Source organism: Harpia harpyja, chromosome 6 (assembly GCF_026419915.1).
Source record: "Harpia harpyja isolate bHarHar1 chromosome 6, bHarHar1 primary haplotype, whole genome shotgun sequence".
Classification (NCBI taxonomy): Eukaryota; Metazoa; Chordata; class Aves; order Accipitriformes; family Accipitridae; genus Harpia; species Harpia harpyja.
The window spans coordinates 67,629,907-67,657,365 of NC_068945.1; the positions used below are offsets into that span (position 1 = coordinate 67,629,907).

The 27,459-nt window shown below is 47.3% G+C and overlaps 1 protein-coding gene across 2 annotated transcripts in view; it reads right to left on the reverse strand.

The window, feature by feature from the left end:
• The window catches only part of PLXNA4 (plexin A4), a 461,691-nt gene that overhangs the window by 116,833 nt on the left and 317,399 nt on the right, over window positions 1-27,459 (reverse strand). For both annotated transcript variants that reach the window (XM_052790137.1, XM_052790138.1), the window contains exon 6: window positions 2,697-2,820. In XM_052790137.1, coding sequence (XP_052646097.1) covers window positions 2,697-2,820 — 124 coding nt within the window. The remainder of the gene's footprint in view (window positions 1-2,696; window positions 2,821-27,459) is intronic.

The following is a 27,459-nucleotide window of genomic DNA, read 5'->3' on the forward strand; positions in this document are numbered from 1 at the left end:
CTGTGCAGGAAGAATTGCCCACGTTTTTAGAGTTCATAACACCCCTTGGCATTGCTATGTCATTGCTCATGGTCATGAGAAAAAGGAATCTTATGGCTGGTTTCCACCACGTTCATTCTCTGGAGAAGGACCCTCCTGCTGTTAACTTCCCAGACCAGTTAAGGTCCTGCACCACAGCTCTCCATCACTGAGGGTCCTGCCCAACCCACCAGATCATGTCTGAACACAGAGAGGCATGCCAGGGTACTTCTAGCACCTGCTGATGACTTAGCAGTTAGTATAAATTTAGGATTTTTGTGACCAAACACTAGAGCCAACCCCCTGACACAGGCACAAATGCAGATGCTCTCCACACTTGCCTCCTCCATGAGCTAGCTGAGGCCCCATCTGAGGTGACAGCCACTGAAAGGAGACACAAATGCATGCTGAAGTGTTGTTTCTACCAGCAGAAAGAACAGAGGAGGTCAGTCCAGGTGACAAAACAGGAGAGGATGATAACATAACATAATGCTTACTGCTCCCACACACTTTATTTTCCCCACTTAGAGAAGGCTTGGAGCTATTCCTTCACACTAGGCACCATCAGGGAGAAAGGCTGAGCAGGCAGGCCTTAGTCCTGGCTGACATAAAGCCTTTGTGAGAGTATGTTCATTTTCGGGCAAGGGGAATGGCAATGGGAAAGGTGATTTTTTTTTTGTCTTGAATGGGGAGTAGGAAAAAGCTTTGGTTATTTGGATGAATTTAGCACTCAGGCTAAATCCAGTCTCCCTGCTCATTAATACCCTGCTAGCAATGGAGAAGGGGAAACTATTCTGCTTAACAAATCTCTCTCTGAGCATGGATGATGCAGAATGAAGGTGTGCCATGCAGAAGATGACACCAATGGATAGACCAGTAGTGCCTGGCCATAAATGTCATGAGCCAGTGCACACTCTGAACAGACAAGAAATCCTACAGCCCACGTGCCTGCTCTGGAGTTGCTGCAATGAGGAAAGAACGGAGCCTTCCCCCAGCAAGCATCTCTCCTCAGAGACCCCACAGCAGCAGCCCTGGACTGAAACAGACTCAGATACAATTTTCCAAGTCCCTGTTAGTGCGCAAAATTTAAAAGACTGGCTGGTCACACAGATATCTTCTCTGCCTCTGTGGGCAAGAACTCAATATCATTGACCCTTTGCTAGAACCCAAGTGAGACTCAGTAAGGATGCTGCCAGTCATTCGTCCATTGGTGCTCCCCTCCTGATTTTCCAAGAGACTGTCTGTGGTGACTGTGCATGAGCTGGGTCACCAGTCTATCTGGGACTGGGCTGAGACTCCCATCAAAATGTTCATGCAGATTATTGGGCAACAGTCAGATGATGACAACTTCTGATCCCAGCAGCTCTGGGTTGACTTGCCCTGGGAGTAACCTAGAGGTAAAGGTCTTTTATTTTGTTATCATTTTCAATCGCCCTGAGCCAGCTAGTCCCCCAGGATTTATTCCAACATGAAAGAATTCAACGACTACTGAGAGAATAAGAAAAAGAAACCTTTAACTCCCAGAAGAACAAAGGACTTAAGATGTCTCAGATCAGTTTTGTTTGAAGCCTAGGAAAGTAAAGTCACAGCAAAGTTAAGAGGCTGAAACAAAGCAGCAATGATTGGACATGCAGGCTTTGAAAGGCTTATTTCATTACCACTGAAGAAACCCTACCACTCCAAAACCTGTTACCTGGAAGACATCTGGCAGCTGCACCTTGAGCAATTCCATTTAGACCTTTCGGGGTGTGGGGCTAGTGACCAACTCGTCCAGAGATGGAGCTTTGGGGTCTGGGTTATCAACTTATTTCCAGCCCAGACTAGTATGGCCAAAAAGACAGAGCCCTAGTAGCCTGAATGAAATGGGTCTCTGCCTCCTTTTTGGAGCGTGTTGGGATCTCACCACATAAGGTATTGCTGTCATGAGTCAGGAGAGAAACCACAAGCTGGTTAGATCTTCAGCAGAGATTTCTTGCCCCAAGCCCTGCCTGAGGATCATTTACTTCTCTGCCAGCATTCACTGTGTGGCTTTGTTGGCTTGAGTAGCTCAAGGCCGTAAAGATTAAACCTTGTGCTGAGGAAGGTCACAAGAGATAGCATGAACCTCGGCAGCCTTATGTTCCTCTGCGTAGCATCCTGCCTCTCTGCTCTGCATACTTGGTGCTGGAGCTGGAGTAGAGTGGAGTTCTTGGTGGCTTAAGAAGGAAACATTTCCACCCAAGAAGATGGGAACTTGGAGCTTACTGAAATAACTCACGGTATCCCTCACTTGCCCTCCTTCTAGAAGGTAATTTCTAATCATGATGATGTCCCTTGCCTAAAGTCCATGCCCAGCCATAAACAAATCCCTCTCCCAGGGAAGTATCAACTACGTTGGGTGCACACAACAATTGCAGGGCACAGAGTCCCTTCAGACCTGCCCTCAGCTACTCACAGCAAACAAGGAAGCCTCTTTCCACACTTCTAGACAGGGCATAACCAAGGCCAAAATGTTCTTCTGTGGCAAATCTTTCTCTCTGCCAGGAAAGTTGCTGGGGAAGTTAATGGACTCTGGAGAACCTCTTGCATCAAGCTGCCAGTCCTTCCCACTCATGCTGAACCCAGGCTGCACATACCTGGGTCTGTCAGACTGCATGGGCAGGTTAAACCTGAGGGGGGCAAGGATTAATGTTCCTCACCAATACGTTGTACTGGGACACGGAGATGTTGTTGGGATGCACGGTAAGCCGGACGCACTGCTTCATCTCTGAGGCGAATCTCCGAGGCTCGCTGGAGCGCTCACACCGCTCCTTCCTTGTGCACCTGAGCAAACAGGAACAGAGAGGGACAGAGTTAACACAAAGCCAGGCTGGGAAGATGAGGACAACCCTGGGACACGGGAGGAGCGATCATTTTGGATGGAAAGTCAACACTGTACCCTTTGGGACTGCACCAGCCAGAAAATCACACTCATGCCCTGGAGCGCTCCGACTAGCAGCCATGGGATCACTCAGCAGGCTGGAGAGTTGCAAGGACACCACGAAAGGTGGAAGGGTGATGGGTGAAAGCCCCATCCCTTGGGTAGAATGCACAGCTGTAGAGATGCTCTGTCTCTCTACCCACATAGCAGATACAGCGTAACCTTCCCCCGGGCAAACCCACAGCCCTGAAAACCATCCTGTCCAAGGGCAGTGGGACATCTTAGGCAGGGATGTCCTTTTAGAGTAGCTGTGCATAGCCCGTGCTCTTTGGCCCTGCTGAGAGGACTGCAAATCTGTGGTAATTCTGGGCTGCTGGTCCCTCTCTGCCGGGAAGGGGCAACCCTCTAATCCATTGCTCAGCAGGTTCTAAGTAATCCCTGGCAGATTAAGGAGTTTTTGGCATCTGGTTTGAAAGTGCCTGACTAGAAGTGCCCAGGGTTGAACCTTAAAAATTCTGGTGTTCCCAATTAGTGACAGTTCAGTGAAAGTGGTGGGTGCATGGCACCTGGGCTGCACAAGCCCAGAAATTTACGCCACTCACTAATTGTTGTCAGTGCTTTCAGCACTGTCACTGTCTTTTGTCTTCTCTGTCCAGTGTAAACACAAGCCAGCAATGTGAATTGGTAGTGGTGCACCCTGTTTGAATCCCGATTTGCATTTGCTCAGCATAAAGCACATCTGTATTTTACTCCACGTGCGCTGCCAAGGCCATCACTTCAAGGAAGATGTCTGCCTAGAAATCCACAGGGTTAATACAAAAGGACAGCTTCAACTGCATGCCAATTACCTTTTGCCATTAAGCTAATGTTATGGACTTGCACAGGGTGTCTTCAATGGATTTCGTTATTAGCAGTGCTATTACCCCCCCATTAAAATCAGCTATAAAGACTAAGTGCAGATGTTAAATTATTCACCCACTCCCAGACTTCAGAGTCTTAGTTGTGAGAGCACATAGGGGCTGCTGGAGGGTTAGCTCCATGATCACCCCTCAATGTCCTTGCTCCCTGGAGCAGAGATTGCGCCTATATGCATAGGGTTTTGCAGAGGGCGATCTATGGCAACACACGGAAAAGCAACCCAATATATGGCTGAGCCTGAATGTTACAAAGCTTGGAGGCTGGCCTAAAACTTTAGGCTTGGCTTCTCTCTAGTGGCTGACGCTAGATAAAATGAACACCCCGATTTCAAACTCAAATTGCTCCATCTTTCTGGTAGAGGAAAGTTTCGTATTTCCAGTGGCAGGAATCATAAAGGGAGATCTCTGCCATTCTCAGCATGCTCTCGGTTTGCCTTGCAGATTTGAGAGAGCAAGAGCAGCATTGCAGCTCCCACTCTCCGTTCCCTAGGAGCCTTCATCCCATTAAGTCTCCTTTAGTGCTGCCGCATGCTGGATCAGGAATTTTAAACGTGCAGTCTCCAGAGGGTTGGACGGATAGCCGATTAACTACTCCAAAACTGTAAAGTCCCCTATCGCGGAACGAAAGCCACAGCAAAATGCTGATCTGAGATTTTTGTAAGCACTTCTATAAAACAAATAGACACAGCAATTCCATCAAAGCTCTGCAGGGCGTGGGAACTCCTCTCCTGAGAATAGCTTGGAAGGAAACCCTTTTGGGCTTGATGTCAAAACCCAAGTGCCCGAATTCTTCAAGATGTCCTGCTACCTCCCGTTTATTTCCTCCAGCTGCAGCATGACAGCAATGTCTGGATTTTCTAAAATTAAATGGGCAGATACCCAGGCTCAGTTCAAGTGTAATAGCACAGTAGGTTGCAAACACACCCAGCACATTTGTACAGGAGGACAACACATGGGTATAGGTTAAGCATCTAGAAATGTGGTTTGTATTCCCAGCCCCACCACTGAGCAGGAATATGATAATCAGCATCTTATCTTGCTGTTTACTGGTCATACACATTTAAGACATGTAACTCTTCAGACCAAAACCTCACTCTGTATTAGACTGATGTGTCTTGCAGATTTGATATCTGTTGTAAGGTGTGTGGCCATCCAAATAATGACTTGATGAAGAACCAAACCAAACTAAGCCTGGTTTTAATATAATGCTAATGTTGCAGTGTCAGGCTCTCAGGAATTAGGCACCGGCAGATTGAAAGTAGCTTCTGCACTCCTAAATCTGCTCCCTGGACTGACACACTGCAAGCCAGACTTTAATTACAGACTTTAATTAATTCTGCCACTTCCTAACTTTTGACTTTGCCTGTCTGACTTTTTCAGTGTAACTTCTCAATTTAAAGCAAAGGCGAGAAAAAAACCGCAAAACACCCAACCGTGCCTGGTGCTTGAGTCTGATGATGGGGGAGCTCTGCCAAGCTGAACCAAAACGTGAGCCGGGCTCTGGGTCACCAGCAACGTTCAGGCTCTCGAGTCAACATCACAGACCCCTTCCTTGAGCTAGCAGCAGAATTCATCCCAGGTAACTGATGCCAGCTGCTGCATAAATCAAGACTAAAGGGATGGAGCCACCTGCCAGTGGGTTTTGCAGGTTTGTCCATGCAGAAAGGAGTGATGGGGGCTCTTCTCCAGAGCCTTTTGCCCATGGTTTCCTCCACCTCCTCTTCCTTGACCACCTTATCTATCCTGAGCTGGAGCACGTGGAGCATCCCGTGGGTTTACACACCACGCTCTCCCAGGTGGCTGCCCAGCAGGTTCTTCAGAGGCAAAATGTGATGGATTCTCAGGGGAGCAGAAAAAGCAACATACCGGTCATAAAGTAACCTTCTCCCTCCAGTCTTCCTCTGCACTGCCAAAAATGTTCTGCCCTCCCCCAGGAGTGGGGGGAAACAGCAGAGAAAATTGTTTCAGCATGTGCAGAGCAAAGCATTGCCCTCCAGTGTCAGTCTCAAATCCCTGAATGGTGTTGGCTGAAACAGAGAAACGACTGTGGCAAAGCACCCAGCCGCTGAAGGCAGCTGCTCAGAGGGGACATAGCAGACCAAAAAGTAAGTTCAGCAAATTTTAAATATAGGCAAATGGGACTTTTAATAAATAAGTACTTCCAGACACAAATGCCTGCCTTAGAGAAGTGGTCACCTGGAAGGCAGCTGCCTGCACAGAGCAGCTGGACTGTGAAAGGGATAATGAAATATCCCAACCCCAACTAATCACTTCTGTTGTCTCTGCTGAGAGTCAGCGTGTACTTGGGCCCTGGGAGATTGCTGTGACTCTGCTGCGCTCTCATCTGGTGTGTCTATTACAGCTTATGCAGAAAAAATACCTTGTACTGCCAATAACTGTTTTGCTTTAATAAAATACCAGTAACTCTAACATGCTGGGTCTGTCAATATGCCGAGATCACTTTCCACTGCCATATAACCTAATTCAATGCTATTCATGCTATAATTAGCTGGTGCGTAACTCCCACCCAGTGGCATCACATTACACTTAAGACACCTTAAAGAGCGTATTCCGCTCCTGAACTTATTTGCATAAGATTATGGTGTAGACACGGCACTTCTCCGTACATCTTAATAACGCCTGCTATTTCATTATCAGCTGCATCTTTAACAATTGCAAGTGTCCTGCTTCTGTCCAAACCATTAGTACAAACACTAAGAAACTGGTCCTACTGCTGAACCGTGAGGAATGTTATTTCATCCTCATCTCCCATTAAGAATAAATACCGCTAACGCTAACCCTCTGTTCACCATCCACTAACCAATTATTTTAATAATGTTAAATTAATACTTTGCGCTTCTATAGCATCTCTCGTCTGAGGATCTCAGAGGGCTTTGCCTGGAGCTAATTAAACTTCACGACACCTCTGTGAGGTTGAAACATTACCACACAGAGACAGGAAAGACAGGCATAGATGCACGCGTGTCTGAGAGCAGACTAAAGCCCAGGTCTCGTGAGGATGAGATGACGGCCCTGGTTTGGGACCCAAAAGATCACGTTTCAATCCCAGGACTGCCATCTGGGACCTAAAGCAACCTGCTGGGGCCACATTCTGCAAACACCAGCTGCAGAGGGGTAAGGTGCTATTCCACCTCTGCAACGAGATGCTAAGGGCTCTTCTGCCTTGCTAGGGCTTGGTCAAACCAAGCCCAGACTCACTCCACCACCTCCAGGGTTTGTCCCTAAATGTCCGAGGTTAGGCGGGTTAATGTGAAGGCCAGAAATCTTCGGAGGGGCTGAGCAGATACCCAAGAGCTCCGTGCACCTGGATAGACCAGGTACAAGAAGAGTCAAGTGGGGTACTCCTAAACCTGCGAGCTCTTTTTTTTCCCTGTGCACAGCATGGAAAAAACATCATGCTACTGCAGGGCTGCCAGCCTAACAGAAGGCAAGTGTGCCATGTGCATGCCTTCATCTGCCTTTACCTTTCAGTGAAGACACATCTCCACCATACTGTTGTAGAAAAAAAAAAACCAAAACAAGCCACACACACACACAAAAAACATCCCCCCACCCTCCCAAACCAAAAATTATGACCTTTATTTTTCATCCTGGCCTCTTTTTGGCTCTATCTTTGTTTACCCCATGCCCAACACAGTGGGGTCCTGATCCTTGCTGCACCCGCACCATACAGTCCTGCAGACCTTCATCCCCATCCTATCAGTTTACACCAAAGAGTTGCTCTCGTACTTCCCTGGAGCACTGCACCTCTCCTTCCTCGAGCCTTGGGGTTGCGTCTTTGCCATCCAGACCTCATGGGATCTGGACTAATGGTGATAAAGTGGCTGTGATTACAACATCTGCAGGGGATGGAGCGTGGTTCAGGAGGCTGAAGGTGGAAGGAAGATCTTTTCTGACCGTGTAGAGGCTAGGGGCGGGGAGAAAACCGGGAAAAAGATGCTATTTGCAGAGGGAAGGGAGCAGAGGAGTTGTGATGCCAAGAAGTAAGTGCTAAATGAGGCCATCCCTCATGAGAGCAGTGGGGTGGGACAAGGGCCTCCAAGGGGGATATTTCTCTACCCCTCCCACTTCTTGTCCATCTCTCCATCCCACCACTGCCCAAAATACCTGTGTTTGCTTTGGGTGACTCCTGATTTCTTAGCAGAGGGAAATGAGAGGAAGGTGCTGGTGCGTTCTCCCCTCCCAGGCAGCATGTTCAGAGGTTGGCAGAGCTGCAGATCCTCTTAGGACCTGAGCCAGAGCATCCCTGCAGCTCTCATTTCTTGCACCAGGACGGAGACAGTTGCTGCACAGAGGGCTCTACGGACCAAGATCCCCAGCCTTCTCTCTGGGCATTCATTAGGGACAAACTACTCCACAGTCCCATGAGCTATAAGCTTTTCCTAGTCATACCTGCCAGCAAGCCAGACCTTAGTATCACTTGTGATAACAAATTAAATGCATCTAAAAGGCACAGCGGCCCTTGTGCTTAGCCTTTCTAGAGGTAATTATTTCCTAAGACATGCAAAACCCTGATAAGATCATGCAGTGAGTTTCTCTTATCATTTGGGCTTACAGGGTCTGAGGTGCTCAGCTGCTCCACAGACCCATGTGATGGCCTGGGGCCACAAGGCTTCGTGGAGACGTGGAAAGTTATTTCTGCTAATTCACACTATTAGCCCAATCTGGTGGTCCCTGCTGGAGACCAAACTAACTGACACCCTGAGTGGACTAAATAGACAGAGACAAATAGTCCTGGGAGGAGAAAGCCAAGGAGAAAGTTCTGTAAATCCTTTTTTCTCTCTCTTTTTTTTTTTTTGGGGGGGGGGGAGGTGGAAATAGTGCAGTCAGAAAAACAGCATATAGTCCTGACTATCTTTTGTTTATATCCATAGTTGTTGAAAAAGGAGAAGATTTTTATTCTGTTTTCTTTTTTTTCCTTCATTTTCCCAGAAGCAGACTAAAATATCCAACTTTTCTAATATGAGACAGAAAAAAAAAAAAAAGACAGTTTTCTGGCAATGGAAAAGGTCTTATCTGCAATTTTGACTATTAAAAACAATTTCCAAGACAAAAGAGTGGTGATTGGATCTGATCAGACATTGCTACTCAGAACAGAGGGGCTTTTTTTTACAAACGGCAATTAGCACATTATACAATTTTTTTTAATCAGGAAAAAAAAAAATCATCTTACCATTAAAAAAAAATGAATTCCCAGAAATAAAATCCAAACAAATTAATCCTTTTTGGAAAAGCCTCATCACTTGATGCACAGCAGTTTTCTTTTGACTGCTTTTGCATTGCAAGACTCATAATCTGGCCAGTGAGGTGGGCTTGCAGGGAAGAAGAGGGACATGAAGCATCTATATTTGATGTCAAAGGTGCGGGGGAGCAGCACAAAGAGAGCTCAATGGTTTGGCTCACTCAGCAAACCGAAATGACACCCTTCCACCACCTCCAAACAGGTAATCTGCGAGCATTGCTGGTTTGCAAAAGGTTTTGACATTTCAGCTTTCCTTTCTGATTCCAAACGGTGACATTTCCCGCAGGGGACAAATTCACTCACCCTTTGACAGAATAATCACAGCCACCCTTTCCTTACACCTTTTCCCCTCCAGTGCTGGTAAACTGGAGGTGGCAGGTGGGAACCCGCACATACCCCAGTCACACCAGCCAGGACAGGCCACCGGCGCAGGATGGGACATTTTGATGGGACATTTTGATGGGACACAGGCTCAATGTTGGGATCCCCATTTGCCTCCCCAATCTGTTCATTCCTAGACATTTTGTTGTGGTGGTACGGGGTCACTCACACCGAGGTCCTCAGCTTGTGCAAGGTGGAGATGTTGCCCCACTCCATTCCTCAGCCCTTCCCAGTTCTGTGGTTTTTTGCTTGGACACAGTTTCCCATGCTTTTCTCATGTCTCTCCAGCTCTTCCCCTTAAATTCACCCAATCTTTTGGTCCTGCCGCATTCTCTTCTTCTCAGGTTGTCTGTCTGTCTCCTTGACTCTTATCACCAGGGTTGTCATGCGTCTCCTAATCTTCCCATGCCAAATCAAGAGAAAATAGAATATGGGGAAAGAGAACATGGGATTGGGTGGAGCGGGAATAGGGAGATGGGGAGAGGGGATGAGGGTGGGGACGAAGGCACCAGCAGACAATTTGCACATCCCAGAGACTCTATGAGGACACAGATGTGCAGGGCTGATGTGAACACCCACGTGGCCCAAGCCACAAGCACTCCCGCTTCTTCCCAGTGTTCACAGTCTGACCTTTCCTCCGTCTCCAGTGGTCTCCTTGCCCAGCTGCGTTGGATAGATACATCCAAGGAGAGAGTTCAGAAGGAGGGTAGAGGGGATGAAGGAAAACTTTCAGGGAAATCTTATTTAGGTCTTAATTTGAAGACCCTGAAAAGCCCAGATGGTCCCAGCTGTCCTGCAAGCAAGACAGGGCAAGAGGCAATGATTTTCCATTTCTTCTATCTCTTCATCTCCAAGGGGAAATCTGAGATTTCCCAGCCCAGCAAGAGCCCGTGGTGAGTGAGGCAGGCTGCACTTGCAGGTAGCTGGCAAGGGTCAGACTGAAGAGGTTCCCCTGTCCCCAGCTTAGCACAGACCACCAAACTGGGAATCTCAAATCTAGTGGGGGGTGCAAGCATGGCCCAGTAGCAGCTCTCCTTGCCCCTGAGGGGAAGGGACACTTCCTCCAAAATGAAAGAACAGAAAGGATGGCTGTTCCTCAAAGTCTTTGGTCCTGTACGACACCAGCATTTGCATCCTGGGCAAAGCTGGGGCAGGCTACAGAGCCTGCGAGGTGACAGGGAGACTTCTGGCGTCACCGCATCACTTGGGTTTTCCTTTCTACACAAAGCCAGGCAGCTTCTGGAAGAGGGTCACTTGATGTGCTGCTACCTGTCTCCCCAGCCTGCCTCCCCAGCACAAACACTGCACAGAAGATTGCCCAAGACTCCCTGTCTCTTGCTCTGCCCCAAGTCCTTGCTCAGAGGCCAGAGACTACTGCTCAGTAGGACAGTGTCTACTCAAACACCAGCCAGATAGGTCGGCGATGCCTTTTGCAAGGTGGTCAGCAGAGGGAGCTCAGTGGAAGCCAAGTGCAAACCCTCCTAATGACATTTTCAGCCAGGGCTGGGGACAGGAGTTGGGGAAAGGGACCGCAGGACATAAAGACATTTGTTTCCAGGAGGCTCTGGAGATTCAAGCTATCTGACTGTGATGGTCTGAATCAGTCTCATTAGTCTAGTCCCTATTTCAGGATGAGATGCAATATGACAGCTTCATTTTTTATTGGGGAAAAGTTTTTGATTTCCCAGTTGGAAAGAAGGATGGGACAAGAACAGAGCAATTAAAGGAATCTCAGGACATAATAAGATGTTTGTTTTAGCCAAAGTCTGACCAACGTGCAGAGCCGGCTTTGTGTCTCCTGAGATGGCTTTATCACAAGGGTGGAGAAAGGCTGGGGAAGGAGGGAGCAGCTGAAATTTGCCTTTCCCTCTGCTGGAGCCAAAGCAATTTTCTGGCTGGAGCCAGGAAAAGGAAGGAGATTCAGTCCCACTTGCAAGTAAAGTTTAAGGTCAGTTTTAGCAATGTTTTGACATTTCCAGGTTCCCTCGGGGTCCTAGGGATAGGAATGCCATAAATGTCAAGACGTGGGCATAATTGACCTTAAACTTTATGTGGTGATGTGGCAAATAGCCATCCCTCCCTGTCTACTCTTTCTGGCATCCAAGTTGCCCTCCATCCCTGCCAGAGGATAGCTCAAATTCAGCTCTCCCTGGCATCAAGGAGTTAAATTTTATCCACTGCCTGGGATACTCCATTCAGGATGGAAAGGCCGGAGATGCCACAGGAAAAGAAGGACAAATTTGAGCTGAGATCATGCACAGGATCATTCCTGGGAAACCTGTCGTGGCAGTGAGAGAAGAGGAAGCTTTCTCAGCAAATTCATATGCATCCAAAGAAGGAGATGGACCCTTGTTTTCATCTTTGGCTCTAACAACGAACAGGCTCACCTCCCTGAAAAACCTGCTCTTTGGGCATCAGGGATGAGCATGGGCAAAGAGGGGGAAAAGGCCATTGGGGTGGCCTGGGGAAGTCAAAGCAGTGGGTTTTTTAACTGGTGGTATCTGGGGACCCAGAGGTCTGTGGAGTCTTTCAGAGAGACATGGAAAAGGTAATTCAAGGAAGCTGAAATTCACTCTTTGGAGCTTTGCATCTCTGCAGGGCAATTTTTCAGGGACCACGAGCCACAAAAAGTTTCAGACCACTAACCAAAGCTCATGCCCACCCCTGCTTTTTTCAATGTCCCAGCGGGGACAGCCCTGGGGCAAAAGACCAGAAGGCCCCTCCATCCTTGGGCTGCATTTCGGGAAGGGAAAAGCCACCCTGCCAAAGCTGCCTCTTCCCTGCATGCCTCCTGCCCGCCACCACCAACCCTGTCACTTCGCCAAATAGAGTGAGGATGCTAATTGCTCTGCCTGCTAATCTATTCTAATGCATGGTAATAGAAGCCGAGTTTCTGCCCTGATAACTCTCCCGGCTTATGCTGCAGAACAGCAATCCCACCACCCGCCCGTTATCTCTGTCCCCAGGTGGGTTCCTCCCTCTATCACAGCAACTGAATAAACCCACCCCCGGAGCGCTGCGGGGCGTGGGTGCAAGGGATTTACTTCTCCATCTCCCGCCCTACAAAGCCAGGCACTCCTTAAACAGTATCCCTCCCGCCTGTTTGGGGGGATTTCATGTCCCTTCTCCTTCCCCTCCCCGCTGTTCCCCCCCGCCCCAAGTTTCCAGAGCTGCAGATTGTCTTGTACGTGCTAATCTTGCTTGGGGGAGCAGTGGGTTGGTCCATCAAATGCAACCTGCTCCTCACCCCCAGCCTGTGAACAAAGGTTCAGAGGTGGCCCAAGGACCACACCAGCTCACGCATCGCTGGGGTGCAGCCACGGACAAGCGATTTGTGTGTACACATGTGTGTGCCTCCATAGGCAGATCCCTGATGAGCATTTTGATGGCTCCTTCAAGCCTGAGATGAACCGGAGCATTTCACATGCAAATCCCTAGAAACTTGGAGCCTTTGTCCAATGAAGAATTGGAAATTGTTTGCTGGCACAGGGGGAGGAGAGTGTGGAAATGAGGGAGGGGGTCTGCGGAAGGTGATGTTTAAATACAGTCCTCAGCTGGCACTGCTCAGCATTACAGAAAGGCTCTGTTTCTCCCATGAGAGCCATCGTGTTCAGAGAGACCTCAAAAAGCCCCAACAGACCCTGCAGCATCGGCCAAGGGCTGGGTTTGAACAACTTGGCTCCAGGTGGGTCCCAGCCTCAGGCTGCAGGTGATGGTGGCATTTCAGCCTTGGCAACTCTACTTTCATTGCCTTGAGTTTCCAGCGAGACCCGTGCCATGAAGCTAGGTTGCCCTGATGAGCCCTGGCGTTTGTTGATTCCCACCTAACACTGCAAACTCACTTGAAGCAGTGACTAGCAGCAACCGTTCTGGAGATGCACAGGTCCCTGGAAGAAACCTATTCCCCGCTGTAGAAGCAGTCTGAAAAAAGCCAACACACATGTTTGACGTCTGGGAGGATGGGTATCACCTGCCTTCATCCACTGACCCTTTCCAACCTCCTGCAAGGGTCAAAGACACAAGGAAAGGACATCTCTGAAGCTGCAGGGTCTCTGCTATGCTGTCCCTTAAATCACAGCCCTCTGACTCCTTTGGTTGCTGAACTAACCCGGCACAACACAAGCCTGGAAGCTAAAGGCAGGAGGAGAATCTCAGAGCACAAAATGACAAGCAGCAGGCAGATCTCAGGCTAAAGGCATACATGTGAACTGCAGTCAGTCCACAGCACTGAGGTGGTCCGCAAGAAAGAAATCACAGGAATCTGCCTGCAACCGTCTTTTGCCATCTGCCCATAAAAGACTGGGCTTCAAATGAAGATGGAAAAACCCCTGAAGATTCAGCTGAAGGCTACCTGAGTAATACAAGCTTCTGTCTCTGAGGAGGCAGTAAAATAACTTTCCCAGCACTGCATTCACTTACAGTCATTTTAAAGAAAATTAAAAAAGAAGAAAGCGAGAGAAAGGGAACAAGGTTGCTAGATAAGGCAAGTAATTAATGAACAAAATTACTTTTCCCAGAGAGCATCCTATCATGGTGCTTCCTATTCATGCTAATAATATTTGTGAGTGTCTTCCCCAGAACCTGGGTAGATAACACCTACGCTCTCCCGCGCTCCTACATGCTCTCCTCTGCAAGGGCTGATGTAAATAATTTGTTCAAAGGGCTGAAGTTCTTTTTTCATGGCCTGATTCAGATGCCTCAGAACATCATCCCTGAATTCTTTGTGGGAGCTTCTCTCGAGTAACTCCAGAGAAACGTATTTGGTCTTTTCCCTATCACTGTGGCCCAAATGCCAAATACCTGTTGGTGAAGACAATGGGAGGGTGCCCAGGCCTTCAGGAAGGTAAAATTTGGAGCATGCTGCTCAGAGATCGGGGCCAATCCAAATCAGCGGGCCTGAGGCTTCCTCATGAATCACTGCCAAGACTGCAGGGAGACCTAGAAGTCCTACGAAACGGGTGAGAGGGTTTGGTGCCACTTCAGCCTCACCTCTTAAAGGACAAAGAGGGCAGGAAAACTGCAAATGAGGAGCACAGCATCTGTGTTCAAGGAGGTTTGCAGGGAGGTTTGGGGAGCCATGGGAAGTACACTGTAAGGGGTCCCCCACTTATACAGATACTGAATCACTGCCAGACTCAGCCAGCATGTAATTTAATTGCTCTTTTGCTGTTAGCATCTGCTGTCCTGACTTGGGGAAGCACAGCAAGAAGAGAGAAAACATTTCCACAGGATCGACTGATTGGAGTTGAACACTGTTTATCGAAATCCCCAACCTCTAGAAACCCCTTGCCCCAAGCAATTTTACCCAGAAAGGTGCAGGGCATAGGGGACCTCACAGAGTTTCTTAAACCAGGCTCTCCCTCCCTGCTGCTCCTTTTGACCTTCATCATTATCTCCTTTTTCACATCACTCTTTAGCTCTTTCCCTTTCCTCCTCCACCTCCTGGCCGTGTATATATCCATCTGCCCATGTCCCCCGGCAGCAGAGCCAACAGACAGTGACGTGTGCTGTAGCTCCGGTATTTGCTGCTGGCAGAGACAATTCTTCCCTCCGGGCCCAAACTTTCCCCATGCTTTGCATCAGTACAATTAGAAGCCAGAAAAAACCACAGGATAGCACAGAGAGAATTACATCGAGTCCCCATTACCATGCAGACCTGGAAAGGGAGGTCTCTGGCTGCCCCATGGTTCTGGTTGGAGAGAAGAGGCAGTCTGTGTGGAGAGTTAAGCCTCACTGGGGAAAAATAAGCCAAGGAACCTCTTAGCTCAGGCTTGGCTTTCTCTGTGAGATGTGAAATCACCGCAATGGGATTTGCTGCCTGAAGAAGACAGGAACCCATGCGGTTTCACCAACCCCACCCAGACTGTGTCTGAAGCTCCCCATTCATCTCTAGGGTATTCGTCTCTTTGGAGCAAGGAAAAAGCATGGGCTGAGCTGGGTGCACAGCCTTCAACAGGTGAACTGTCTCAGAGGTCGTAGATAAAGGAGAAAATGTGTTTACATGGTAGTTTTCAGACCCTCACATGACTGATACACAAGCTTTTGGCCAGAGCTAGAGCTTCCCAACTACCCAAGTCAGCATTTTGCCCCAACTCCAACACAAATAACAATAAAAGCCCTGCTCACAGTATGCCTCATCCTGACTTTCACAGCTCAGCTCCTTCACACTGTGCACTAGGAAAGGGAATTTGGGGGACAGAGGAACAAAAGGAAAAACAGAGCAGGAAGGATTTTAATCTTAGTCTCACTGCCCTTCTCTGCCCAAGCCTGCTCCAGCCAAAAAGTCAGAGAACAAGCTCAGTTCCCCTCTTCCTAAACCTCTTCTGTCTGCTAAACACTAAGGGGTACATCGGGCAGCCTGAACTCCCTCTGCAGTGGTTGCCTACCCATCGAGGAGAGCAAGCTGGCTCTGCAGAGATGTTTGGAGTTGAGCAAGGGTCCACCCAGAGCCAACCCGTAAGAAACAAAAGGACCAGGACTTCAGACCATCCCAGAAATGATCTTTTCTTCATCCCTCTGCTGCTTTAACCATTCAGCCAAAAGAAGTCCTCAGGCATTATTCTCCTCAAACACAAGGAGCTCGAGTCTGGTCTGGCACACCCCACTGAGCCTGCCCCTCACACCGCGACCCACAGGAAAGCGCTACCTGACCTGAGGCTTTGCTAGGGATCGCAGCTAATACTCCAGCTGCAAGGAAAAGGCTGTCGGCATATGATGTATGAATTTCACCTCATCCGTGCGTGGCTGGAAGGGATGGGTTAAACGCTGAAAAATTGCTGTGGTGCTGTGAATGACCTCCGGCAGGCTGGGTTGTCAGATGCACAGCAATAGAGCCATTTATTATACATTCCAGGTGTCCATCTCCCACATGCATTTTCCTAGTTTCCTCTCCTTTAAAAGCACATAGTTTATGGAGAAAACTTGCATGGTGCTCCTCTCTGGACAATTCTGAGACTATTGGGTGAGCAGGATAGCCAGGTTGCATTGGTGGATGTGATGGGAGTCACTATGGGAAGATGTTATTTCTTCTGGCTGTGACATTGTACAGCAATGCTACAACACAGGCTGTGAAGTGATAGTGTGGATCCAGTGTGGGTAGGTGGTGGGAAAAGGCTGGGGATGCTGAAGGAGGTGGGAATTCAAGTGCAGTTTTGTGATTTTTGTCTTTCATGCACGATCCACCTGTACAAGACATCTTCTCCCAACATGATAATTTGTGATGGGCGAGAGTCCAACTATGCCCTCAAAGAGCAAGAGAGTCCTGCTAGACTTGAAGTCCTTCAGGATCAATCCTATCACACCCAATCCAGAGTCCTGGATTCAAACTGTCCATCTTATGGGTTGGTGACAGACAGAACTCAGGTTTTTTAGTTGCATCTGGAAGGGAGACCATCGTTTGGTACTGCACTCTGAGGGAAAGACCAGGCAGCAGAAACAGAGCCCATGGTGCGTATGTGCTCTCAGGTGGGTTATAAATTCGGGGGAGGACTCTTTCAGACAGCTTGGTGGGAGCTAGGGTCAGGTCGATGCTCTGCATGTAGGGAGATGGTGGCATAGAAAGGTCTAGGTTATGTGCTTATGTTGTGAAGGTAAACGGCAGATTTGGCAATAGGCTGAAGTGCATTAAGCCCCACTTAAATAATCCTTCTCCAACCTGCACATCTTGTTGTGGGAAAGCAGAAATCAGGACATCAGCTAGTGGGACAGGCTGTAGCGTGCTCATCCTCACTCATCCCTGACCCACTGAGACAACAAAAAAACGTCAGCACTCACAGGGTGGACCCAGGCTCCCCTTCTACGGAGACCTGCCAAGCTCAGGATGCCTCTGCTCCTCATGGTCCAGATGTTTCAGTAGCAGAGGAGGCTTGGACCAGTGTTTATCTCATACTGCAGATGTGTCCTCGGGAGTGTGGGTAGGTTGGCAGAACCAGGAGACAAAGGGCGCTTGGTGCAGGCTCCGACCCACCCCTTCCCCTGCCGTATCCATCCCTGCAGCCCAGGGTGTTAAGTGTCATTTGAATCTGGTGCAGCGCATGAGGTGAAGGTGTTATTATTCAAGCCACTGGTTCCAATGAGATTATCCAGTCTAATGAAGCAGCTTGCATGGACCTCCTCTAAGCCTGAATTTTCACTGTCAGAGAATCCCCAGTCAAGTGGAAAATTAGAAGGAGAAGGAAAGAGGGGGTTGTGGAGGGGAGAAGGGAGGGGATGATTAAGTTCTCTAGAAATTAATTCATAACTAGAGAAATGGAAATAATAACTCCCAAAGCCGATGGACAATCCCCAGCAAACACATTTCAATTTGGAAGCCAGCTTTGCTGCTGTTGCGTCATTTGCTTTCTGGCTCACGCTGCTTCATTGATTTAATTTTCCACACAAGGTGTTGACTTTGTCCTTGGATTGTGGCTCCCGCTTTCTCCCTGCCAAGGCTCGAGCAGTTCAGAGCCTCCTCACTACCCCTGGCCACCCAACATGCAGCACCCAGTGTTTGCCAGGTCCAGTGGAGAGCACTGGCTGGAAGTAAGGGTAGAGCTAGAGTAATGCACTGGGGAAGCGAGAGGAGGAAAGGAAGGGGAAAAAAGGAAGGAAAGGAAGGAAGAACGTCACATTTTAGTCCTCACTAGTTTTTTTTCCCAGGAATGGTTCCCAGCACTCAACAGGTTTAGAAGTTCTTATGCAAAGCACACATGCATGCTGGGTGGAGTTCACAGCCAACACCAGCCTGTTTCACCCTGACAGCAAAACGTGCAAGTCTCTTTGGCATATAGCGATCCCACACACTGTCCAAGGGCAAGACAGGACTTGGTCAAAGCCTCTAGACTGTCAAAGCTGCAACAAGCAGTTTGTTGGGTGAAGCAGCTTCTAAACACAGTTGGATATTCAATTCAGAGACAGCAGCGCTCACCTCCATGGCATTATTTAATAGCAGTGCCACATATAGCAGCTTTGTCCCCAGTTGTGAGAGATATCACAGTCCAGGCTCATAAATGGTGTCCTATGGCCTGACTCTCAACAAACCATGTCCTCAGCCATCAAAAGCCAGACCTGTTGCCCAACAACTGCGTGGACCCGGGAAACGGCAAAATAGCAATGCAGAGCTTTTGGTCCCCAGATGCCAGGACCATGGGTTCAGCTGAATACCGGTTAATGAACAAAGAGGTTGGGGCATGCAGGCTGAATTGCAGCAGGGGACGGCGGATCTCCAGCAGCGAGGGGTTCCTGAGCACAGAGCTCTGCTCAGCTGCTTGGCAGGGCTTGCACACACATGCACATACAGCTGCCCCAAAATGGCCTTGAAATGGAGGTGGAGAGAGTTAACAATTGTTTACCTGATTCCCCAGTGCAGCTCTGTAAAATGTTACTGCTTCCCAGAGGCACGAAATATAATTTTGCCTTAAAGGTTAATAGTATTCTATTCACTGAGGAAAGAAACGAGTGCTTGAAAAGCTCTTTCATTAGGATCCCAGCCTGCTGCACTTCAGTTGGTACCCAGGGCTCTGACCACCAAGGGGAGCTGGCCTCTCCCAGCCAAAGCCTGCTCTCCCTTTCCTCCCGCCTGCATAGCCAGCTCTGTTTGCAAGAAAGATCTCTTTCCAGGGATTCAGAAGTTTCTAGCACTGAATTTAAATTAAAGGCAATACTCATGACCTTGGGCAAGAGTGAGTGCCTTACTCACAAAATGCAAGTGCTATTTCCCCGTGCTTTGTGGGGATTTATTATCCTTACTAACAAATGCACCAAAACAGAGAAAAAACCACCCAATCCTTGTGGCAGGGAGAAAGCTGAGAGACCTCAGCAACCCAAGGCTGCCCAGGAAGAACTGCCTTGAGCAAGCCCACTCCTCGCTGAGTGGCTGACCCTCTCCAAGCACACCTTCGGTAGCATTTGGGGGTACGGTGCCCTCCTGCTGCAGAGCAGAGGATGCACCCATAGCTGCCAGGTGGTTGGTGACTGGGAAGATGCTTCGATGAGGAAGCTGTGACCTTTACATGCTTTAAGTCTTTCCCAGAAGAAGAGGATGCTGGAAAACAAGGTTCCTCCTAGTTTATGTGTAAATATGCCAGGTGCTACGATCCACTTGCTTTCTGCAACCACAGTGTCTTTAGCTCGGCTCTAGACTGCCTGATCAGACAGACACTGTCTAGGTCCTCCTGGGGTGTGAGTGGCATCTCACAGTGTCTCGTTATTGTCTGCGAAGCCTGTTTCAGGATGGGTTGTTCTAGCCCCTGGCTGAATCAGGTTGGGCTTGCTCAAGTTCAGTCCTCCCAGGCTGTCTCTGCATGTGAACTGGGGCCAACACTCGGATGCTGAGGGATGATAGGCTCTTGGTGGGTCTCTCTTCAGACTTTTTTCCAAACAGACTGGTAGGTCAGCTGTGGAGACATCAGGCTGACCTGAGTGGCTTCGATATTGTGTTTAATTGCCAGTGTGTGGCTCTGCAGCACACACAAGAGTCAGAGGCCTTCTGCTTCAGTCTTGCTCCTGGTCTCTGCCACAAGCCCTGGCCTGGGCTAAGCATCAGTCACGAAACAGGCTGACGGTTGCCCTTTGCCCAGTTGTTAGCAACGGACATAAAGACAGAATAGTCACCGAGACAAATATAAAATACAAGGCTGTTCTCCAAGCTCTGTGTCTTACAGACTGACGCAGGATGCAACGCCAGCACGGTGTCTCCTGAGCCTCCCAGCAGATCCATCACCTCCCCCAGAGGCTCAGGAGAGGATGTGAGCCACAAAAGGCAGCAGAAAGCTAATCCGTTTGCTATATAAAACAGCCAATAATATGCAGGACATTTCTTATTAACCACCACACATCCAGACAATTACTCTGATTGATTCCAATCAGGTTTTACACTGCGCTTTATCCATCAGCACAAAGCTTCACTGCCTGTTAATATCATGGGGCAAACCATTCTTAATGGAGGCTGCCAAACAGTCTAGCGTCAGCATTAGCAGTCACAAGAATTGATGAAGTAAATGCAGTGTTAGGATGGCTGGGGTTTTGCAATCCCTGTACAGAAAGCGCAGTAAAAAATCTATTAGAGCATCCACACAACAGCAAGCTCACCAATAACTCTCCCTGTGTTCTGAATAAATTTCTAATCTGATGGAAAGGACTAAAGAGATACTTTGAGATACATGTCTTCTACAACCACGATTATTATGCATGCATGATACTAATCAGATGGATGGATGGAGAGATAGGTAGACAAACAGACAGACAGACAGACAGAAGATCTGGTTCATTCCCTGCCTGCCTTTTAGCTGGGACTGGGAACTTTTCTTCCTTCTCAACTCGAGCAGAAAGGCTACCATCTTTGTGGTTGCTTTTTTTAACATGTTTGCAGTAGGCACAGTGATCAAAAAAGGAGACTCTTGAATGTGAGAAACAGAGGTTTACATGAAATTTAGAGACATTAACCAACTATTACCTTCTCAAGATGGGAATGAAAATTATTTTTGCCTCTGTCCCTTGCCCTGATGAAAAAATGTCACTGTGCAGCAGAGAATAGAGGTGCACGAGGAGGATGCTGTGAGCCAGAAGCAGCAAGAACAACTGAACTAGGAACAGACATTACAGAGGCTGCGACCCCAGATTCATGAAGGAAAGAGATCAGTATGGAGAAGAAATCATCCACAGGACTCCTGTTACTGTCAAAGCATGTGGTTATGAGTTTACATAGCACTTGAATATAGTTAATGTGTGAGGTGTGTGTATATACACACACACAATGTACACACAAATATCTATCTAGCAACCTAGAGAGAGAAGAATAAAGCCTCAACCCCCAGCACTGAAACAAACCCCCACGGAAGAGGGTGAGAAAGGAAAGTCCCCCTGGGGGACTCTGCAGGGTGACAGCAACTGGGACCTTCCTCCAGAGGGAGGAGATGGCCGAGCCATTCCAGCAGCCACTGCTGAAGACATTAAAGCCCTTCCAACCCCAACAAACACAGCCACTAACTCTCCCCATGAAACCAGCAAATTTGTGACACAATAGGTCCAGCCCAAAAGTTTTGGCTGTGACAGCTCCATCACCATGGGTACCTCTTACTTATTCAACCAGAAAATCTGAAACTGGGACAGATGTCTCAAGTCACTCCCTCTGCTCTGTGTATGTTTTCAAGCATCTTCTACAGGCTGTTTTGCAGTCCTTTCTTACATGCCTTATTGATGTGTTTCTGCCTCTTCTATTAGGTAGAGTACTCCACAAGCAAATGAACCTCCATGTCAGGGATTTCCCTGATGGCAGTCTCAGGTGACAGGTCATTGCCAGTTCACTTCCAATAAGCCACACTGCAGAATCCCTGTCCCACACTGATCCTCCCTCCACTAACCTGTTAATTGCTTTACCTGCAGTATGTGGATTTAGCTACTTTGGCCATCATGATGACATGCACAGCCTGCTATTAAATAGGACTTTATTCAGACTCATGGGCAAATGGCTAGTAGCTGGGGAGTTGTTCTTGCTCATCCCATGGCTGAATGGGTGCCAGTATGGATTAAAATCTTGCTAGCACTGTATCTTCTTGTATTTTCAGTTCACCAAAACTACAAATTACCAGCACTGCTGTAAACTAGACCTTGATCTCCGGTGGATGTTTGTGATCACCTTTAGAAACTGTCTTCCCCCGACATCAACTTTCTGATTACTTTTTTCCCTGACTTGATCCATTTTCCCCATTTTTTTCTTTCTTTCCCAGTAGGAAAAAACCCCACACTTCCAAAGTGCTATCAATAGCATGCATGCAAAATACCTTTGACCAAAGCCCTGGGTTATTTTATCAGATGTCGAGTAGAAAAAGGAATGGCAAACAGCCCAGAGCACTGATCAGAAAACCTGGTTCAGCTTATTAATTTGAACACCTGGCATTGGCTGTCTTGTGCAGCAAGGTCCATAATATGGATTCCAAATAATTAGAGGAAGGTCATGGGCAGGTACAGACCTTCTGCCTTCACTGAAGCAGCCAGCTCAGGCACACCGAGTGGGGGATGCTGACCTCAGATATATGTGGAGGCCTCATTTCTAGTCAATGATTCAATATCTAATTAAAATATGTGCAGCACCCATGTAGTGATTTGTTGGTGTTGCTCTAAAGAAGCATCAGTTGGACCAGCACTTTGTGAGAAAGCAAATCTGTTTTCCCAGCCAGCAATATCCTACTCTCTGGTCTGCAAACAGCCCCTGAAATACAAATTTTATTTCTTGTGTTTCTGTAATAACCTTGAACTGTCCCCTCTGGTTTCATGGGTATACTGATATTTAAAGAAAAGAATTAGGGATTTCTGTCCCTGGCCTCGCAAAGGAGGACATGCAGGAACTTGGAAGATCAGCCAGACACAGGGAGCCCTAGTTCCTTCCCCAGGCACAAGGCACATATGCTGCAAAATTCAGAGTAGAAATCAGTATATCAGATGAGTGATAGTGCCAGTTTGCAATGACACATATATGGACCTGGGTGGAGGCAGGGGAGAGAGAGTCAGACAGCTTCAAAGATGGTTAAAAACTTAACTCCTTTGGAGCAATAATCATGGTGCACCTTGAGAAACACACTCCAGCTAGGGAGCTTTTCTTGTAACACGGGATCAAAGTCCATGCTATCAGTTACAGGGACTGTAGGTGCTGGGTGATGCAGGCAGGCAGTGCCTATTTCTCTCCTGCTGCGAGGTTGGGTTTTTTTCCATTCAGCTTTCCTCCATCCCTTCAGACACAGCACAATCCCAGTTTGTGTTTAGTTTATAGATTTCTTCCCTTACTTTCACACTCAAATCTTTAGCTATTATCACATGTAAAGAAAGGGGATCCTCAGTACCAAGAAGTTGATGCCTGGAGGTAGCTGTGAAAGAGGAGCCAGCAGCAGCAAGTCAGATCCCTCTTTGGCACAAGAAACTTATCTTGTTAAAATAACTCTTCCTCTATTCCCCGTCTGACCAGAATGGATGCCCACCAACTCAACCAGTCTATCCACCCCAGAGCTCACAATGGGCACAGCTCTCACATGACAAGGTGAGATGCACTAACATCCATATTCGGGTATTTCTCTAATCTAGGAGGAAGTAAGTCTCAGATCCAGAAGGATCCACTCAGTAATTCCTCGAAGACTGTGTGTAGCTCAGGGATTTCTCCACCCTCCTATTTCTCACGACCTTGTCACAATGACTGGCAGGCCAGATTTTAGACCAGCTTATGGCTGTGACATTGACACACCTCACACTGGAATCGGTTAGATTAGCGGATAAAGTTGTCATTCAGAATCCATCCTTAAAGCATCACCCATCACACATCCAGAGGAAATCCATAAATCCAGCACATGTTCTCCCTGTATGCCTGAAGGAAGTAAAAGTTTTGAGTCACCATTTTTCAGAATGTAGAACCTGAGATCTACAGAAGAAACATCACTTGCCCATCGTGCCTCAGTGACAGAGTTTTAAATGGAAACCAGGAATCCTGATGCCTGGTCTCCAGGGAAAAGACCACTTCATAATAGACTCACCATGACAACACTGATACAAACTTCATCAACTGCAATCAAAGGCAAGAAAACAAAGGACGAGATGGAGGGAGACAGCAAAAATGACTGACTCGAGATGAGCTGAGCACACATTTTAATGGGTATTTGGACTCCCCGCTGTTGCTGCTGAAAGGCTTCTGCAACGATCTTGGCTTCCCCTTCATGCAGTTACTGAGTTAATCAAACACAATTCAGCCCGGCGCTGGACTGCTGTCTAACAAAAGCCACAGCTGGTGAGAGGGAGATGGGAGTTTCTGAGCAGGACCACGGGATGGCTGAATGGAAGAGATCCCCCTGCTCCAGGCAGCATGGGGCAATTGCCAAACACTGTCTTGCTCCAACACCACGCCACAGAGCCAAACCGGCCAACCATGCCAACATCAGAGCCAAAGCCAACTCCAAGGCACGCTGGGCAGCGTGAAGAGCGGTTTAATGACTGCATGTCTGCAAAGGGCTTCCAGACACATCCTGGCTGGCTGGTGCATGGCAAAGATGCTCATCACACTCTACATCAACTGCACTGTGATTACTCGGTGTCGTGCTAGTAAGGCCATAGATCAGGGGGCCTTTGTTTAAGGGATGTGCTAACTGATGCTTGAGCGGCACTGAAAAATGCAGACACATAGAAATGGCTGCAACAGCTCAGCCCAAATATCCGTATAGCCATTCATTCTGTCTCTGACTCCAGTAGCAGTTACTTGGGTGGAAAAAACAATAAAACAGAGATTATAGAGTGCAACTTCTCCTGGTTTAAACTCCCAGCTTCCAGCAAGCAATGACATGAGGACTGCCTGACCTGGAGCCTGCAGTGATGTCATTGAATTGAACAGCTCTCAACAGATCTTTCTTTCATTAATTTGTCTAATTGCTTTCCAGACAGTTGTATTTCTGGCCTCCGTAATGTGCTTCACAATGTTGCGCAGATGAATGATACTTTATATGAAGATGTCCTTTCTTCTGTTTGTTTTAATATTCCACTTGATAATCTCATATAAAGTTCCCTAGATCTTGTGTTATGAGAAATGGTGAGTAATCATCTCCTATTCACTTTCTTCATTACACTCATGATTGCCTGGATGTATTATAGCCCTCTCAGTCATCTCTCTTTTAAGATGAAAATTGCCAAGTCATACAATCTCTCCTTGTACAAAGATCGTTAGAAACCCATGTTCCTGCTTCCCACACTTCCCACGGCCTTCCTGGGTCGACTATATTCATTTTAACTCTACATGATCAAAAGTGCCCAGTGTACGCAGCATGGGAGAGCACCGCGGATCGCCACGTAATGATACTCTCTGTTGTGCTCCCCATTCACTTCCAAAACATGCCTCGCATTGTACGTATTGTTTGAGGTTTGTAGAGAATTACCCAGGCTGACTTCACCACCTCCTTCGCTACAGCCGGCCCCTGAACACCCGGAGGTACAGCCGTCTGCTGCCTCTGCTTGTAAACCCTGCACGCATCAGCCAGGAGCTTCACTTGCCATTTTATGACCCTGACACTCAGTTCGGTATATTCCTTCTACAACTCTTTGCGGACTTTTTTACTTTTGACAACCCTGAAAAACACTCTATCACCAGTTACCTTTTCTGCTTCACTCCTTATCCATTTTTAGCTCATATATAAATACACCAAACACGCGTGGTCCCATGGGACCCCCCGGGTATTCCCTTCCCCACCTCATAACCCTTTATTCCTGATCTTTATTTCCCATCTTTGAACTGGTTGCTAATCTATCAGAAGACTCTTCTTCCTGTCCCATGACAGCATAGTTTAAATTCTTCACTATGGGAAAAGTATTAATTCTTCTGTATTAACCATATCATCCGTATCACATGGACTTTGATTTATTTAAAGAACAATAACAGACTTGTGACACCCACCCCTCTCCCCCAGCACGTCATATGCTTTTTTTTCAGTCTGTTCTTAATCATGGTTCAACCAAGTTGACAGGTAAAAAAAGTCAGATTTCTGGATTCTAGTTAAACTTAAAAAAAAAAGATGATATGTTTTCCACCTGTCATTCCTCCAGTATCAAGGCCAGTGTAAGCAATGAGGTGCAACATGGCAATTTTATATCAGAGTTTCTTAAAGACCTTTCAGTGAATATCCCTTTTATGCTTTAAAAGCATTTTTTACTAAACCTTTAGTGGCAGACACTTCAGACACCATGTGTCCTTTAGAAAGTAAACTTCTGGGGGGGGACCTTGTTAAATTTTAATCATTCATTTTTATGAGGTTAGCATTGTGCTTCCTGTGTGGGCTGCCTGATGATTGTTTTGCAATTCACACCATAGAGTTAGTGATCTTTTTTATTATTTTTTTCCTCTGAGTACAACTTCCAGTTTTGAATAGTGTCTCTTTACCTTGATGTCTAAGCAGGCATTTTAAATTTTTTTTTTTCATTTGCTTTTACTGTCTTTCAGGTCTTTTTTCATAGGTCATATAACTTCACAATAAGCCTCTTGCATGATATCTTTATGCAGTCTCCAGGATACTATGAAGCACTTTACCCTTGCGGCTGCACCTTTTAACAAGCTTCCTCATTTTTATGTTTTTTTCCACTTTGAAGTTGAACTTCACTGTAATTTTTATTTATTTATTTTATTTTGCTTCTATAGGACACTGAATTTGAGTACCACGTGGTCACTCTTACAGAGCAATGCACTGATAGCTGTGCCCTGCAGCACATCCTGCAAGTAAATCCTGAGAGTGAATCCAGACTTGTTTCTCTTTTAGTGGGTTTACGGGTGTGAGCTCCAAGTGTTGTGACATTTGCTCCATGCGTACGAGGCCACTCGAAGTCTCTCATTACCGCATATTCTGCCCTCCTAACCTTTTGAATTTCTCTCAGCATGTCACACACAGTCACTTTCACCATCTTCAAGTGGTCAATAAACCAGCCTTAACACCGTTCCCTTCCCTAGGGATACCTTGTCACTTGTGCACAGATTGACCCTATTTTCTTTCTTTGATTTTACATTTCCTTTAACATAAAAGCCATTTCTTTACTATTTTGGCCTCCTTTATTGTTCCTGTGTGATTTATGCCACAGATGAGCTTCCTTCTATCAAGGTTTTGGGCTGTGTATTCTATTAGCATCTTCATTTAAATCAGACTACTAGCATGTGCACAGGAGCAAGTATATACTTAATTTTGTCTGATTGCCTATTTTCATGTGCCCTCATTAACAGGGGCGTTTGTTGGAACTGATTTTTGCTGTTTCTTACCTGAATTTTATCAAGTTCCAATCCAACCACTTTTAAAGGATAAAGACGTATTATGACTTCACCTTTAGAAAATGAGTTTCAACCTTCAAACCTCTTTCTCGCCTGATTTTTATTTAACTGGCAACCGCCAGGTTCCTTCCTGCGTCGGCTCCCATTCTTTGAAAAGGTTTCCTTATTCCTTATAAACTTTTCCTACTCTGTTTTCTTAACCATGCATTGGAACACTGCCTCTGTGCCT